This window comes from Pseudomyrmex gracilis, unplaced genomic scaffold (assembly GCF_002006095.1).
Source record: "Pseudomyrmex gracilis isolate BER0280 unplaced genomic scaffold, ASM200609v1 scaffold_129, whole genome shotgun sequence".
Taxonomy (NCBI): Eukaryota; Metazoa; Arthropoda; class Insecta; order Hymenoptera; family Formicidae; genus Pseudomyrmex; species Pseudomyrmex gracilis.
In genome coordinates, this window is record NW_018020713.1 from 337,537 (window position 1) to 355,947 (window position 18,411).

General features: G+C 39.7%; 1 protein-coding gene across 1 annotated transcript; it reads left to right on the forward strand.

Moving 5' to 3' along the window:
• The first annotated feature begins 15,318 nt into the window (after positions 1-15,318).
• Positions 15,319-17,702, forward strand: LOC109856649 (transcriptional regulator ATRX homolog). Its single transcript, XM_020432169.1, has 5 exons — positions 15,319-15,762; positions 15,920-16,083; positions 16,173-16,353; positions 17,122-17,283; positions 17,461-17,702. The coding sequence occupies exons 1-5, from the start codon at positions 15,540-15,542 to the stop codon at positions 17,697-17,699; spliced, it is 969 nt and encodes a 322-aa protein (XP_020287758.1). The 5' UTR covers positions 15,319-15,539; the 3' UTR covers positions 17,700-17,702.
• Positions 17,703-18,411: the final 709 nt, after the last annotated feature.

Genomic DNA, 18,411 nt, shown 5'->3' on the forward strand with positions numbered 1-18,411 from the left:
CGAGAGACGAAGAGCGGATTATTCAGAATCGGCGATCTGGCTTTCCCTCCATCGAATTGTCCACTCGATAAACCAAGTGAGCCCGCACGTAGGGGGTTGCCCGGTACGAGATGGTACCTAATGTAATCACCATAATGGCCACGCCAGAACCACGCTGCGAGCTCTATACCGTTGGTAGCAGCATCCCAGACATTCCTGTATCACTGCGCGATCTCGATCGGAGAGAGAGACGGCGCAAGAGGATGAAAGAGCCGCCGTGCACGGCGGAAGAGACGCTCGGCAGAGAGAAGATCCTATATTCTCGAGGTTCCGCTGTTGCCACACTCTAACGGGAAGAGATTTTAAACAAGAAATGCGGCACGCATCGTCGACGATATCGCATGAGCGCCGATACAACGACAACGCGTTCGCGAGTTATTTAATAAAACACGCATTCGCAAAAATTCTCGAAATAACACACGGAAGATTTCTTTTTTCTATAAAAACATCTTGGAAACTAGACGCGCGCTAGATTTCTGACAACTCGGAAAACAGAACGGATTAAAACTTCAAGTGTTTTTCGTTTTACATAAGGCAATTAAATTGTTAACGCGAAATAATGCGACAATGTTAGTCGTTTGATGCGAGCTCGAACTCTGATATGACAAAATTATATATAATCTGTCACCTGTTATTTTCGTCTGATGAAGAGCTTAAGTCGATTGCGTTGCAATTACATTACGGATAAAAATGACAACAAAACGCTTGAAATATCCGAACGTCTGTCTTCGCAATTTGGTAATAAATGTCATCATCTGCGTCGCGTTTTTCCCCGACATTACTCCGAAGTTGTCACCTCCGAGTTGTTACCTTTTATGCGAATGCAATAACCTGCGCCCTCACGGCACATTTAACGCTGAATGTTGGTCGTTTGATTCTCATTTCGCGTCTGCATTTAAACGCGCGTCCGGCGGCGGGCGCGTCAGACGAATAAAACGCAGAACTAGACAGTCGCATTTGGCGAAAAATTCGCGGTGCGGATATGGCTCTCTTTGCGTTCCGCTGCGCGAACACGCGCGCGCGCGTAATATACGTGGGCACACGTACGTGGGCACGGGGTCGGAATCCATGAAAACGCCAAGCAGCGCGTGTTTAATGTAGCGATAATAGCGTAATCGGATTCGTCGCGTCGATATTACGACACGCGCGACACTCCGATTGTTTACGCCGCTTTTGTCGCGCCGTGAAGGCCAGAGCGAGGAAACGATTGTACCGGAAAACATAGCAAAACATAGCTTTTTATCGTACGCCAAAATAACGCACACGCAGTGTACGAGACACAAACGTCGTAAACGATTTCGTTTCCCCACCACGCGGTTTGTCGGACAAATTACTTTATTCGCGAGAACCAACGCAAATCTGAGAGCTAAAACTACTGCTTTCTTTTTGAAAAATTAAATAATGTAGCGTTTAAAAAATGTAATTTTTTTTCTCCACTCTGTTGAACGCAAAAGTAACCGCAATACTAATTCCCTCTCACAAGCGCGTAAAAACTGTATAAAAACTAAAATGTTAAATTCACACATGGAGAGAGAGACAGAGAGAGAGAGAGAGAGGAAGAGTGAGAGAAAGAGAGAGACACTAAACACACTATTTTTTGCTCGAAATGCAAGATCATCACAGAAACTGGCGACTTAGTTCGCGCGCGGTAAAACTAACCATTTATCTCGTTCCGCCACGCACAGTAACGACAATTTTATTACGGGTTTTTACGACGCCCTTCTCTCGACACGGACGGGATCCAATTCACAAATGCGAGGTCCTGTCAATTATTCCGTCGCAAAACGTGCGAGAAAAATCGTCGTCGTGTGTGTGTGCATTTTGTCGTTTCATATCTCTCCACGCGCAGCTGCGCGCTTTAACGTTTTAATACAATATTTCCAAAAACCGATTAATATATGCCCGATTCTTTGCACTCAGCGGAGTTATCTGAGTTTCCCAGCTGAGACGAATGATAATAAGTGCTTGTTATTATTTATTTCGCGTGCTAAAACATCGTGTGCGGTTTAAGAGACACTGTGAAAAGAAAGTGCACTCGATATAAGCTTTATGGATTCGATATGGCGTTTGGACATCCAGCGAGGGATGTTGCACATTTCTCGCTCGAATTTCAGGGGGTGCGTCCCGGATACACGATAATAAACATGGAATATCTTTTGACCACGATAGATCGTAACGGAGACGACAGTTTTATCGTGGTTTTTACGACGCCTTATTTTTCACGACCGGCCTAATAGAAATGTATTTTTAGTCCCTGCGACACGAAAGACGTATACCCGTGTGTTAGCAAACGCGGCGGAATGAACGAAAACCGCGCCGGAATTAACGAACGTTCGTCATCTGCATAAATAATCGCGACCGAACTCTTGCTTTAAGTGGAGCAAGCGCGTCTTTTAGCAGACTTGCGCTTTCGAGAAACTTCGGTCTCTAAACCACACGTCTGTAAAACACACACCATTGTTGTGAAATTAATGTGGCGAGAATGTTGGAAATTTTTATCTGAAAAAAAAACTCTTTCCGCACAGCGGAGAAGTAAAACAGAGAGAATCTCGATTGTTTGTATTTTTCTGAGAAAAGGTTGGGCTGTAACAAATATAGCACATCTAACGCAACGCCGTGAGGGAGGAATGCGAGGGTATTTTTCTGAAAGTGAGGAGAAACCGACCGCGCAGGACATTACAGGACACGACGCAAATATCAGTCCATTACGAGCAACACACGTTTAACGACCGTTTTATTACATTTTTTACGGCGTGTTTCTTTCTATGAGAGGTTCAGAACACCAACCCTCTTTCTCTCCCAACCTCTATTGTATAAAAATTATATACTGTGTCTATCAAATTGTTATATTATAATTCACTCGAAGCGCAACGTATATATGTCTCTTTCTCTCTCCCCGTACGTGAAAAAAAATCCAACAATATCGTGCAGAAAAACACACGATTTTGGGCAAAATTAAAACATTAATAGTTAAAATAATAATCTATTAAAGAAAAATATACGTTTGTTTGATGTATTCTTAAATATTTCAATTTTTATGGCAAAATCCTTTTCTATTAAATCACGTTATTTAAAAAATAAATACCACGTGAGAGATAGTTACGTGAAATAGCAATAATTGAAGAGAATAAGCAAAGCAAACAAATTCTCAACATTTATATAATTTTTGTGGTTAAATTTCGTATTCAATTTTCCCCCATATTCAATACACACACACACACACACACGTATGTGATATTTCAGCACATTATTGTTCAAGTTCGTTAGGACAATCCGTATAAAATCCGCTCGAATACAATACGTCTCTGGAAGAAAAAAACCAGGAGAAGAGAGAGAGAGAATGAGAAAACGTACCTTCGCTCGTTATTTCCCGATCATTCGCGTGTTTTGCTAATTAGTATCCACTCGCGAAGATTAAAGAAAAAGAATATTGACAGATAGAGAAAGTAACGACGACTATCCTCTCAACGAATCTCCGACGCGCGCTCTCCGACGTTTATTGTCGTTTCACGAAGTAAGCAATCACGCTCGGAGTAATGACGCAATCGATATCAATTCAATTGAAGAGACATCGGCGGAAGTTATCAAAACTGTCTGATTCTATTCAAGGGATCAATTATATCAAGAAGAAAACTAACATTCGACGTTGTATTAAATTGAATCTCTCGCACGAAGAAAAGAAGTTCTTTCATTTACCGTTTCGTATATTATCGACAAGAAAATAGATTTCTAACAAAGTGTCTGTGTTCTTCAAAAACACAGTCACGGAGTATTTACGTCCAAAACAATTTTCTCTTTCTCTCTCTCTCTTTTTTACTTTCATCTAAGCTGCTAGAGAGCTAAAAGTAGAAAAGCGCATTGTTGGCGCTTCAATTATGCCGTAACGTGTCCTCGCTATTCGTTCGCGTAATACGCAAAACTGCCGTGGTATAGCCGTAGGGTTTTCGGTCGCGCAAAGAACGCGACTGTTACGGGAGAAAAGAGAGAAGACGCAAGTGCGTGAGAATGGGTGCGAGAGAAGAAGAAGCGGGTTAGTTAGGCGCATTAACAACGCGCGGATAACATTCGCTTGGGATCGCGAAGATTCATCCGTTTGCGCCAAAGTTTCTTCCTTCTGTCGGATCCGTCCGTGTTTTTTTCTCTTTTTTTTTTTTTTTTTTTTTTTTTTGTCGATCTCACAGCAAACGCGAGCTGAATCAACGAAGTCATTCGTCAGAGGGCTCTCGGTTGAAAAGTGCGAGGGCTGAAAAACTTTCTAATTCCCTTACGTTACGTTCGTTATCTGCATTTTACAATGTGTGGGAAGATAATATTATCGCAAACCTGAGAGAGGAGCAAACCGGTCAACTCCTCCCGGGTAAGACTCGAGTTACACAAGTTCAATACGTAAGAGTTTAATAAGTAAACTTTATGCTAACGTAAGATGAAAACTTCTACCTTTCGCAGCATCAAGAGTTGCAATTAATTCATTTTGCTTTTCCCCTAACACTCGGTTCTCGATATTCTCCGCGTTTGTTCTTGCATTTAAATTTTTCTCTGTAATTTGTTTAAAAAAATGTTTATAATGCAATTATCTCTCTTTCTCTTTTTCTTGATGATTTTGTCATCGAATTTTAGGGCGATAACGTCCGTTTAACTTTGAGTCCACCACGGTTTGACCTACTTTTCGTCCGGCTCTAAGTAGCTTTAATTGTACCAGAGCGCTTGATCAAGATACACATTGTATCATCGCAAACTCTCGAGCGTGATATCCGATATACAGTCCGGTTTCCAAGTATTACACGATTTGTCGACTATCCCCCGGCGGGTCTTGTGAGAAGTTGCGCTTCGTTCGAAATGCCATTCTCGAAGCAACATGTTGAGGAACAATAGCGAACTGGAGCTCGCGCGCTTTGGCGAAAGCAATCGCCATTGTAACTACGAATCAAATGTAAAGACACTTTACTGTCTCTTGTGTCTGCCGAATAACGACAATTCGCAAAGCCCGAACCGGGTCTGACGACGGAAAATGGAACCTCGTTCGAGTTTCCCTTCCTCTCTCCCACTCCCCTCTTGACTCTTCAACTTTCACGGGGTGCGCTTCAAAGAGCGCCCAGTGGAAGTTGGAGACAATAAGCATTTTTTTTTTTTTTTTTTTATACAACTCACGGTCGAGTTTACTTTGAAAGCTCATTACGCGACATTTATTGCTTTCGAATTTGTAGACATGCAGGATCGACCGTACGTTTGTTTGAGCTGTCTTGCGGTAAAAAAAAGACTCTTGATACACACACGCACACACACGTATACACAATATTTTAACCTAACTTGCATTTCACTGTTATGCATATTCTCGAGAGTGTCTATACCGGCGATACTGCCCCCCGCGGGATATGGAATTACTTTGAGGGGAGAACGAGGAGCCGAGGGGATAGACAAGAAAGAGAAAGAGAGTGAGAGAGTGAGACAGAACTAGAACCGGTATCGCACTAGGGTAAATTCCTCAATTTGGTCGAGCAGATTAAAGTCTAATTTATCTGACAAAGTTTAATATCTCTTTGTGAAAGTCCTATCATTAAACTAGAAAGTTTCAATTGTGTTTTAAGCAAATGTGCAATTATGTACTTATTAATCTGTACTAAATTTTTTTTATTATCATTACTGCGTATATTAGTATTATATTACCATTATTATATTTATTAACTGTAAATATTTGTTAATTTTCACAAAGTTTTTATTACTTCAAGGTGAATTCTGAAATACACGAGCGCGAGATGTTATTTCGAGAATTTGGAGATTAAAAAAAGCATCCGGAGAACAATACCGACGCGGCTTTGAAAGTGATGATTTATGTTCCGTCGACAAAACTTTTCCGTGGGAGGGGGAGGGGACAATTTCCCTGATTTTTCGCTAAGTATATACTTAATATACGACTCACGTTTACATAGATACGCACAGAATTTACTTCTAACGATATTGCACGGAAACATATGCGGCGCCCGCGCGTTTTCCTAAACAGCTCCGTAGCGTTTTTCATTAATGAGTCTGCTCACGTGCTCTCCCGAGCGCAACTTAAAATGTTATGACTTCATAGCGAGGACTGTTTCGCTTAAAACGTATGCGCAATTTTAAACGCGCGCGCGGTCTAAGAAACACACTGTGCGTTTTGTCCGAGAATTTTTTTTCCCCGTGTGTAAGTAACGCCAACAAGCGAGTGATCGCAATCCTCGGTAAGAGCGTTGATTGATTCAATTATATTGGCGAGTATTTCGCTAAACGAAGAACGGTGTACTATATTAGACGGTACAAAACACAACGCGCGCGCGCGCAGTGTTCGAAGAGAAACAGTTAGGTTGCACTCGCTGCAACGATGTCAGCGATAGTGTATCCGACCATCGAAACTGTGTAGCCAGTATACATGCCTCTGCCGAATCGCAATCCGATACTGTAAAAGCGGGCAACTAGGTAGTGCCATTTCGCTGCCATGCTTTCTCTTCGGGCAAATGGACGTGCCCGTTAGCTTTCTCGCTGGAGAAATAAATCTATTACTTGAAACATTCGCGGAACTATGCGAACGATTTTGCCCAACACAGCCGGTACTTTGAATACAAAATCGAGAATAAGCGCGGCGACTCCGCTCCCGAACTTTATTCACGTTGCTGGTTTATTTTCTATGTTTTTACACGTTTCACCTCGTAACGCGTTTATCTCCGAATCCCCCCCGGGATTCGTTTGCTTTCTGACAAACGTTACAAAGTTAGCACGCGATCGCGTAGTCTCTAATATCGACGATAGTCCGCCTAGCTATGCAATTATCGTGTTTAAACGACGCACAATAGCGCCGTGGGATTTCGCGTGTGTATGAGAGCGCGGGCCGGCTTTAATCGACCGATTTCGGACGCAGGCAACGTCGGTCAAAGTTAGAAGCCGGGTTAACCCAGCTGACCGGGGGGCATTGCCGTTGCACTGCCGCGGTTGGTGTCTTTGACTCACTCTGGCATCCCTCCCCTGACCGGCGCAATCTCTAACCCGCGTATCTTGTGCCAACCACCGCATCCCCTTTTCCGTTAAGATTAGCCGGTGTAGGAGGAAACGCGCGTCCTTTCTCTGACTCTGTAACTATAATTTTGAGTCTCTCTCTCTCTCTCTCTCTCTCTCTCTCTCTCTCTCTCTCTCTCTNATCTTGTGCCAACCACCGCATCCCCTTTTCCGTTAAGATTAGCCGGTGTAGGAGGAAACGCGCGTCCTTTCTCTGACTCTGTAACTATAATTTTGTCTCTCTCTCTCTCTCTCTCTCTCTCTCTCTCTCTCTCTCTCTCTCTCTCTCTCTCTCTCTCTCTCTCTGTCTTTCATCCCTCTTCGTCTCTCACCTTCTCTTCGGAGTTTGTATATCGCGTGTGCCCCGACGAGGGACGACACGTGTTGGTTTACACACACGGGCACGCGCTGGAAGCAACAACTTGGTGTGAATATTAGATTTCACACTTCGTGAAGATGTCGCGCCGTAATAGCACGTAATAGCGCGCGCACGAAGAAGAAGAGATAAGCCTCACGGCAAATCTCGCACTATACTACAACACTCGCGAACTCGCAATAATTGCAATAAACGACATAGTATGTATGACCGAGATTTATTACAGTTGTAGAAATGTTTTGTTTTTTTTTTTTTAATATTGAAAAAGGACACAATTTCGAATTTAATTGTTTTAAACTAACACATTTTCCGAATGTACACTTTTGCAATTTAAAAACTCTCTCTCAATTTACACGTGTTTTACTTTAATGTTATTTAAAAGGTTTTTGTATTTTGGATAGAGAGATAAGTTGTTCAAAGGTATTTTTGTGCGAGCAAAATAGAATAAAATGATTTAATACAATGTTATTCCAAATAAATCTCACATATGAAATTACATACTTTGGAAACCGTATGTACAATGAGTAAGTTTGAAATAAAGCAAAAACTATTGAAAACTCAACTTATAATTAGTGAATGATTTAGTAGTTTGTGCTCCTTGTAGAACAGTTTTTTTTTTTTTTAAAGAAAATCGACTATTTACGTCCATTTGTATTAATAATCTACAAACTTAACACACACGCAAACGCGATCAAGTCAAGTGAGATGGAAATCCTATTATACTCGCGTATACGACGATCAACACACGATGAGGCGTTGCTAGGAATAAGGCGCGGCAACGAAGATACGCGAAGTTTAGCTAATTTTAGTTTAAAGCTACCATAAGCTCGACGACTGCATGTAGAGCCTTGTGTAATCTCGCTGTTAATCGGTTGCGTGTATTAAATCCAAACGCCGACCGGATTAAAGTTCCAACACGTACGAAGGACTGCCATGACTTGGTGCAATTCGCCGACGGAATAAATGTCCGGTAAGTAACGAAACAGAGCGCAAAGCTGAGGGGCGGCACGTCAATCTTGTAAGGGTACAATATATTGAGTCGTATAAATGACGAAGTGCCTTCTTTATTCCCGCGCGAAAACACGGAAGGAGCGAATTAGTGTGTAAAAAATTCGTCGTCTCGTTAAAGAAATTTAAATTTCTACAAAACGTTCCGACGTGACTACGTTTCGCGTACAAATCTCTGTTTATTTCGCATTGTTCCAATCATTGATTTCTGTCTGTACTAATAAATATATTTTTCTAAGAGAGACATTGCGTGTCTTCTATTTTTTCCCTTAGATATTTTAACTGATTTGTGTGCTCATATATTCCTTATATTAGTAATATATGTAACTCGGTACTTTGGTACTGAATCAAGTTTGTGGCGTTATCTTTTGAATAAAACAAGTAGCACATTAAAAATCAATACAAGCTGAGGTCGCTGGTGGCTTCTCTTTTGATGATAACACGCTGACCGTCGGTATTGCTAATATCTCGGATTTATGTGTACACATGTGTGATAAAAAAACTAGCAATTATATAACAATACATAATTAATATTGTGGATTTAGATTTTATGTTGTTTATTTTATACAGTAAATTATTGCCTTGACGTTTTCATTATTACCAACAAACGTTACACACACGATCTCGAAGAGCATGACATGATAACAGAAGGTCTCTGAAAGCTAGTGAATACTATACTATAAATATATGTTGTACACATTTACATTTTAATTATTTTAGTTAAGTAATCAATAGAAAACAATTACTTCTTCTTTTATGTTTTTTAATGTTACGCTTGCAATTTCCTTTTTTTACATGCACTTGGCGAACAATTCGCATAAACTGCCGCATAAACTCGCTCTTGTTTTTTTCCTTAATTTAATTAAAATTTGGTGAAAATACTCGAGATATCTTCAAACGAATATCTCTAAAAGAATTTTTGCTGATAAAATTAAAAAAAAGAGCGTGAGGATGTACAATACCAAACCTTGTTAATACCGTAGCTATAGAAAAAAAAACGTCAACAGCACACGGTGTTCCCAAGCGGTCACCCATCTAAGTACTAACCGTGCTCAACGTTGCTTGACTTCAGTGATCAGACGAGAACAGGTATTTTCAACGTGATATGACCGTTGACGTCTGAAATATGATTTTATAATTAATATCAACAACCAATAACCTTGAACGCAATTGTCATCGTGAATGCGTGTTTTTTACCTGTCCTTCCACAAGATATGAACGCGGACTTACAAAAAACTACGTAAAGTGTAATTTCAGAATAAATTCAATCATCAAACTCTCAAATTTTAAACTCTAAGTCTATTCTAAGCCTAGCCTAAATTTTTTCTCCACTTAATTCTTGTCAGAAATTACAACTACGTCTCTCACACGTCATTTTAAAATGAAACTGATTGGTGACGTGTTTCTGGTGAATACCTTTATCGGTGAAGATCCTTTTGAGGATATTTATGTTTTATTATTTAAGATATTCTTATCAAATTTCACGTCAACAGAGGGTAATTTAATTCATGTTTCTCGTATTAAAATAACTATCCACACACTTTGATGCAGCAATAAACACAACACTTCTAAATATATTAAAAATATTTAACACGTGTATGTAATACGTGTAGGATCTTATATTCTCCTCATTTATTTGATAGCAAGACGCTACGAGAAATTCTTCAGGTTGACCTCGGGGATACGTTTTTCCGCGAGATTTCCCGTCCCAGGTAGTCGTTGAGATATTTGAGATCTCTCCGCCAGATTGTTACTCGCCGGCAGATTATTCATGGGATACAAACGAGATATCGGCAGAGCCTTTTCACTGAGATTCTCCGTGCCGGGGAGTTGCCCGTAGACCACCTCCGCATCGTTGTCCAGATGAATGTCGGGATCTATGTGAGGCGCGTGTGGAGCCGCCAGCGTCCCGTAAACGCCAAGGAACAGTAGCAGAAACTGCGTGAAAAAGCATGTTTGTGTTTGCAACGCGTACATGCAACCATGTATTGTGGGAAATTTTCGTTCGCGCGATTTACGAGAGTAATTGCTTTCGGATTCGGACGTACAGCGAACGAACGCGCCAAAATAAATGTCCGCGGACTCGCGCTGACGCTGTTGCAAAATTACGATTCCTTTATTGCGTCGCGTGAATGCGCGAAATCACCCGACGATTCCCGCGCGCCCGCGGCGAAATCACCTGAAAGATTGAATTTCAGGAGAGAGACCCCGTGAAAATTTTAACGCGCCCGGATTCTCGACGCGACACTCGCGGCTATATAGAATAGAAGTTAGGAGAGAAATACATGTGGAAAATCACTCACACACACTCCCGCCTACGTTTCCATATAGACACGCTCTCGGCCTCCACTTCACTTGACCCAAATCGCGATCAGGTTAAAAGATAACCCACTTTCTCGCGATTGACTAGAAATTCTTCGAACGGGACAGAGTTATTTTTACACACTCTGGACAAAAAAGATTTTACCTGCGTCACCAATCGCGCGAGGACAGGTTTTGTGCCGAAGATGACCGCGCTCCGCTCCTTTGCGCTCGGAAAAATCAATCGCTAATTTTAACTCGCGCAAATACTTACTCACTTCTACACAAAACTGACACGTGACATTTGACATATACACACGCACACACACACAAACAGAGGCACAGAGTATAGGTATTATATAAATAATTGCAATAAAATCACTGAATGATTTTCTTCGTGTGACATTTAAAAAAACGTGCGATCTATAAAACTGACATTTAATTTGACATTTTAGTAATAAATTAAAAACCTTTCGTCAAAAATAATTGATTGCAATAACTTGTTGAGATTGTTGTTGATCTAACGTTCGTTCGAATCAAATTTTAACAAGTTGATGTTACTCTTCCGTTATATCGATCGTGAGCAATTAAGTGGGCAGTTAACTCTTATCGCGCGCGTATATAATGGAGAATCTTTCCCGGAAGAACAATCTAATCGCGATATTTAATTATTGACCTTTACCGTCGTCTCCGCGCCCTTACTTCCAACAACTTCGCCTTATCCCCTTCGTCTTCACGGCGGCGGATTTATAATTAAATTTCGGCGGCTAAAATTAGGCAAACGACGAACCCTCCCCCGCCCGTATCAACGTGCTTACCATTCGCGTAAGTTTAGCGACGCGAAAATCCAATTATAAGCCTTGTTACCAATGGTGAGATAAAATTAGCCATAGGGCCAGAATAACTCCGTTTGACGTTATCAGTCCCCAAGGATGTTTCATTTTCACAACAAAATAAAAAAGGTCAATCAACAAGCCTTGTGTTTCATATTTACGCGCCTACGTCTCGCGTTTCTCGACTCTAATTGGCTTCTCCGTTTTAATTGTAATTTCATTATAATTTGTATTACCGAGAGTTTCTTGCGCGCGTGTGTGTGTGTATGTGTGTTACTCTCCTTTTCTCTAAATATATACATTTGCGTTCTCTGAAAATTCGAGATACAAGAACAAATAACGAGAAACGATGTCTCTCACGTTTTACGTTTTCCGCGCAAATTCTCTTTCCCGTCTTCTTTGAGTCTCGCCGCGCGAGGAAACTTACGGGATCTTCCGAAATTTCAAAATGCATTCAGCGGGGAAATTTGCACTTTTCTCTCTCGGGGAAAGAATTACGCGATCGCGGCCGGCCACGCGAATTCGCGAGAAACAACGCGCACGCGATATCATCTCGCGTCTTGTCACGAGATCTTCTTCTCTTACCTCGATCATGTTTGCTCGGTGCGCCGCGTCCAACTATCTGCGGGAATGGCGCGATGTGATACTTTTATATACACGTGCACGCGCGTGTGTACGTGTCCTACCGGTCTTACCACGCGAATCGATGTTTTATTTTGACGATCTTGCCCGGAGGCAACATTTTTTGAGGAGATTTATTTTTTTCTTTCTTCTTCTTGTTGAAGTTATTGCTCTCGGCAGCCACCGTTCGCAATGGCGTAGCCATGCGAGAGACGAGACGGAGAAGCGCGTCTAACCGAACGGAATGTAACGAGATCGCGAGACATTCGCGCTTGTAAGATTTTTTTTTTTTGACCGCGGAAAACGACTCGAGCGATTTTTCTCCGCGCTCAAAAAGATTCGGCGCGCAGTTTTCTCGGCCACGTAAACATTTTATATGAAATCATTTCTATAATGAGACGAGAGACACTCGCGGTATTCGATATTTTGCGGCAATATCGAGACTGTGTGTATGCAATCGATATTTTTAACCGGTCTCTCTGACGTTTTGCAGAGTCTTATGCAATAATAAGCGAAGTAATGAAAACTGGTTTCTTCAGAATCTTACAAGCGCGTGTTATTATTCTAATTGTTGTAGTAATGAGATATTACTCGTCGCAACTTGCAATGACGTCCGCGAGAGCGCTCTCATGTGAGCGCTTATCCTTCGAGAGGATCTCACGTGTATTCCCAGACAAATTAATAAATAATCAAAGATCTCTCTGAACAGCGTTTCCACGCGGGTAATCTATTAAGCACGATCGCGCTATTATTACTCGCCCGAGCCGGGTACACACAATCTTCCGCGCGGGAGAATGTTTGTAAAATCGATCTGTGCAATTCGGTTTCCTTCGCGCGAGCAAAAATAAGCGGAGGCGCAATAACAGGCGCGATACGGGAGATCTCAAATTTTCGGACGGGAAATTTGATGTTCCGCGGACGTGTTTGTTAACGTCTCGGGTAGTGAGGCGTGTCCCACCTGTGTTTCGGGAGACGATTTCATTTCGAACGATAATGAAGTGCCGAACGTGACGGGATTCCGAAATTATGTCACGATTGCATTAGTAACGTAATAATCGCGCATATACTCCGAATAATGATGTGGTTAGTATATAATCGCTCCTTAATTGCTACGCGCGCGAATCTATTTGATTAACGCGATTATTGCAACGAGTTTCGCGAATACGCTGGAATTTCGATATGAATTTGAATTTCGATTCTAAAACAGACGCACGCGATAATCAATTAGATAATTGCGCTCTAATAGCTTTATTTACGCGTATTATTGACTCTTTCTCGGAATGAAATCTAATATTGTCTTTGAAGAATTATCTCTCTCTCTCTCTCCGGAGTTTTTATTCTCTTCCACAAAGTCCTGTTAGATCATTACCACGTCGAATCGATCATTCATAATCAACGACTTTATACATAAATGCAAATTGAACGCATCTATAATTGCGGATCCAACGTGTATATTTTCAGATTTATTAACTTCCGCCAGTTGAATTGAAAAATTAAAACAAGATTGTTTTATATTTCTTCTATGCAAAACCTAAAATGTTATTTTGAAGTAATAATAGAAAAATAATTGCTGCTTATGTTTGATGATAATTATCATTTTTAGAGATGAAAACTGACTTGTAAATCGCGAGAAGAAACAGCATCGTAAAAATTTTGGAGAGAATCTCATCGATGCCAATTGGCGCGAGCAATTTCGCGCAAATAATCTCAACGAGAGTGAATTTTCATCGCGATCACGTCACCTGTGCGACGTTTATTCAAAATTAAACGACTGGCTTTACCCGATGATGAATACGTACGTCACGATTTGCCAAAGTTTGTTGTTTGTCGACACAAAAATACCGTTTGTTTTATTACACCGTATTCGTCTCGAATTTCTCTAAGATATATTTATCCTCGAAACAAAACCCCACAGCCGGATATTGGACGTTCGGCTCGAAAGACATTTTATACATCGCAATAAAAAAAAAAAAAAAAAAAAAACTATTTTTGTGCGGTGACATCATTCCGAACTTCCGATTATGTCAATTAATCTATTCGCGCGCGAGTCTTGAACCTCGCGATCGACTATTTATTTTTATTCTTCCATTTGATGCGCGGCAGCTTAACACGTTTCCGCACAAAGTAAAAATGCTATAAGTGACGAGAAAGAAAAAAAAAAGAGCGTTTTTTTATCGGAAAGCGTAACGTTTTCTTGACGCTTCATTTGCCACCTCGATCGGCTTAAAATGGATGGGAATTACGTCGTGACCGAATGACGTTACGATCGACGACGGGTATAGTAGTATACACGATGACATCATTTGCAATCAAGTGATCTCATAGGGTCGCCGTGACGCCACCGAGCCCTATTCCGCCCGATCGACCAGGTGTTGCACGGACTAGCCTCGTGGATAGACTAAATGCCGTGCGCCGACACGATGACGTCACTGAATTCTATACCGTCCCGTCGAGCGCTCGATAATCCGGTTTTTCTGACGTTCTCCCGATGCCTACGCTTATACCTTATCCGGCCTACGTCGTCGTTTTGTAACCGCAACGGGTGAGATTCCCGCGCGTAAAGATGTCTCGATGTAAAGCACGGAATTATATCGCAATTATGACGCAAACACACAAAATAATTAGCTCACTCTCGTGCCCTTTAGAATCGTCATCTTGCGTAATTGGTCGTCGAGTCAACGAAGGAATCTCTACAAAAAGCAGAACCTTTTAGACGGAATAAATGTTTTGTTGAAGAATCACTTTTTTCGCTTTTCAATTCGTTTACCATTTCCTCGGTATTTTTGCATCCAGATCATCTAACATTTTTTTATACTTTTTATCATGTTAAACTTCAATTTTAGTTTCAACTCTAATTTTACAAACTAAACGAAGTTTGAAAAATTATTTTATTTATTCTACTCCAATTTTATAGACTGGGCGAAGTTTTATATTATTTGCACAGATTGCATGTGAAAAATGTTCAAATATTCTAACGGATCTAACTCGTGTGTGTATGTGTGTGTGTCTGTGTGTAGTTTTCATCACGCGCACCGAACATGAATTCGAGTATTTTCAACAAGAACGTCGTCTGTACGTACACAATAAAGCCTTTTGGAAGGTTAAATTCGCCGTGTTAAACAGAATTCAAACAGTTCCATGATATCCTTCGTCGAACGAATATCGATCTCCTTACATAGACACACGTTCCGTATGCGCGATCGGTCAACTTCGATAATTAATTCTCTATCGCTTCGCTACTTCACATGAATTACAGTTTAGAGATTCGTTTGTGTAAATGATTGCGAGACATTTGATCTTCAAACTGTCCTCGATGTGATCCTTTCTCTTTTATGTGCTAGTTGATGAGTATGAGTGATAAAAGAGAGAAAAAAAAGAAAAAACTAAGTTTGCAAAGAAGATCAGCTCTGTCGTTTGAAATAAACGGCTCGATCGACCTCGAACACATTTTAGAAATTAGTCCGTGGAAAGATATCAACAAATTTGAACAAGACGAGGCCGGTTGCATCCAAAGCTTGTTGAACGAATTCAGTAGTAGAATTGAACAAGAAAAATTATACCCCGCGGGTAAATATGTGAACCAACATTCAAAGTTTTGTTTGTATTATTATTTCTCATACACGTAATAAACTGATTCTGCCTGACACCTTGAGAAGCGATAACAAACCTGTGTGATTTGTAACGTTAATTGTGCTAGAATTTTTATTCTAAATTTCTCTTGTAGAAAAAATGCCTAAACAAAATATCAAAAAAGCGAAAAAAACGTTGAAAGATGAGTCGCAAATCAGCAATGCCGACTCAAAGGAGTATTCAGTAATCAGGTCCGAGTTATTGACATTCAAACAAAGTGAAATCGTGCCCGAAAGTGACGGAACGGAAAACCAAAAGGTAAGAGAAGAATATGCAAAACCAACAGCTTAAATAATTTTTAAATTTTAATGGCAAAAAGAATGACATAAATAAAGTTGTTTTTTCAGGATATATTACACACGAGCACTCCCAATGAACATGCAGAAAATTTAAGTGAAAAGAAATCGAAAAAAAAAAAATCGGTTTCGAAAAAGTTAATGAAGGATTCTGAGGATGAAGCGGTACAAACTGTCCCACAGAAAATATCAGAAAAGAAACAGAAGAAAACAAAAACCAAAGATGATGAAGGTAAGAAAGTAAAGCAATGAGATAGCATTTCTTTCACGTGCGCATTTGTTTTTTTTTTTTTTTTTTTTTTTACAATTTTGTTGGTTTCTCTCGATAATATAAGGCGAATTGTATTCAAATGCGACGAGCCAAACAAAAATGAAGAAAAGCCAACAAAGCGACTTGATACAAAGTGACCCGAAAGACAACAGTAAGTTAACTGCGACGATAAGAAAAACATTTGAAATAACATTTTCGTTAAAAGCAATTTGTACAATAGAAACATTAAAACTGATATCGCTGATTTGTCTCAATGTCACTTTCAAACACTATTATATAAATTTCAAGTAATTTTATTAACTCTTTCCCGTCGGAGTACTCAGAGGCACGGATACCCAGTGGTTTGTAATATGTATAATACACTGTGAGAAAAAAACATTTGTTGATTTAAATCAGACAAAATCTATTTCGATCTTTCTGCTGCCTGTTGCTTTTAGCTAAAGAAATTGTCGACTGATTGATTCAACGAACTAAAGATTCAATTGTTTACATCTCAAACCAAATAAACGTGTTAACAGTACGATAAGATAGCTAGAAAGAAAAGCGACACGATCGACAAAGCGATCGAGCAGCAGTTGTGTCGGGAAATACCTGGCTCTCGACTGCAACGCTACAAGTGCTTTGCCGAGAGAGATTTTCGAACTTCGACGGGAAAGAATTTAAATTATAAATTATATATATTAAATTTTTTTCAAATATATTTTCACACTCCATTTTCTTGTTTAAAAGAACACAAGAAAAAGGGCATCAACAAGAGTTCTAACGAAAATTTGACGGAAATGGATTCAAACAAAGCAAGAGAAGCTTCAAAGATGATAAAAGATATAGTAAAGATAAGTAGTCGAATGATAGAGCTTACAAGAAAAATGTTACGCATAAAAACCAAATTAGGTATAAAAAAATTTGGCAAAATATATATATAATGTTCAATTAAATTTTGAAATATTATTCGAAACAAATTCAAAGCCTTAAAAGTTAATTTTTAGACAAAGTTTTTTTCACGAAAATCAACGCAATCTGAAATCGATGATTTTCAAGTGTCATTTCTTGTTTTTTTCTTTATTTCAGAGAGTTTATTGCAGTCTTGTCCTTTATCTGACGAATCATATTTATCAGATGAGTCATACACGTCTTCAGTAAAAACAAACATGTCGTCAGAAACGAATTCCGATTCAGAATCGTATAGCGATACACCATCGTCGATAGAAATGACTTCCGATTCAGAATCGTTTAGCACGTCGACAAATAATAAATCTGATAAATACAATAAAAAATCTACAAAGTCATCTAAATTACAAAAAAAATAAAAATAAATGATAAATCTTCTAAACGTTATCACAATAAAAAGTAAAGTAGCGCGATAAAGCAAATTAATAAAAAATAAAATGTAAAGTTGTGCCATTTAATGTTACACTAATTTCAGTTTTTTTATGTTAATTCAGTTTTTATATTAATTTAATAAAATTTTTTAATACTTTCAAAATTAAATTTCATTTCGATGTTAACGTTACAGACAAATTTGATGTAATTTGATCCTGTTTATATTATATGTATGCAAATAAATTTTATATAAGCATTAAAATTACGTCGCGCAGGTGATTTTTATCCTTTTCAATGTTTTCATTTGATTTCCTTTATACACAAGAGATATATGTTTTAGCATGCAATTTTAATTCTACACTTTTTTTGAAATCTCGCCAGAAAGTCGTTGCTTTTAATTTGCTCGACACTTTTGCTTCATCTCCAAATTTATCGGTCTTTCGCCGCGCGAGGAAAGCACACACACGGACTCGGATTTGCGGACCATTTCGTGTACGAACAGCGATTTGAACGACCCTCGCTTGGAAGAGTTCGACGAACGTATAACAACGACGCATTCGATCGGGTGCATTAAAATAATGCGTATATCGTGCGGCTCTTAAATTAGTCACCATCATCTTTTTCTTCTCTTTCTTTCTCTCTTTCTCTCTCTCTCTCTCTCTCTCTCTCTCTCTCTCTCTCTCTCTCTCTCTCTCTCTC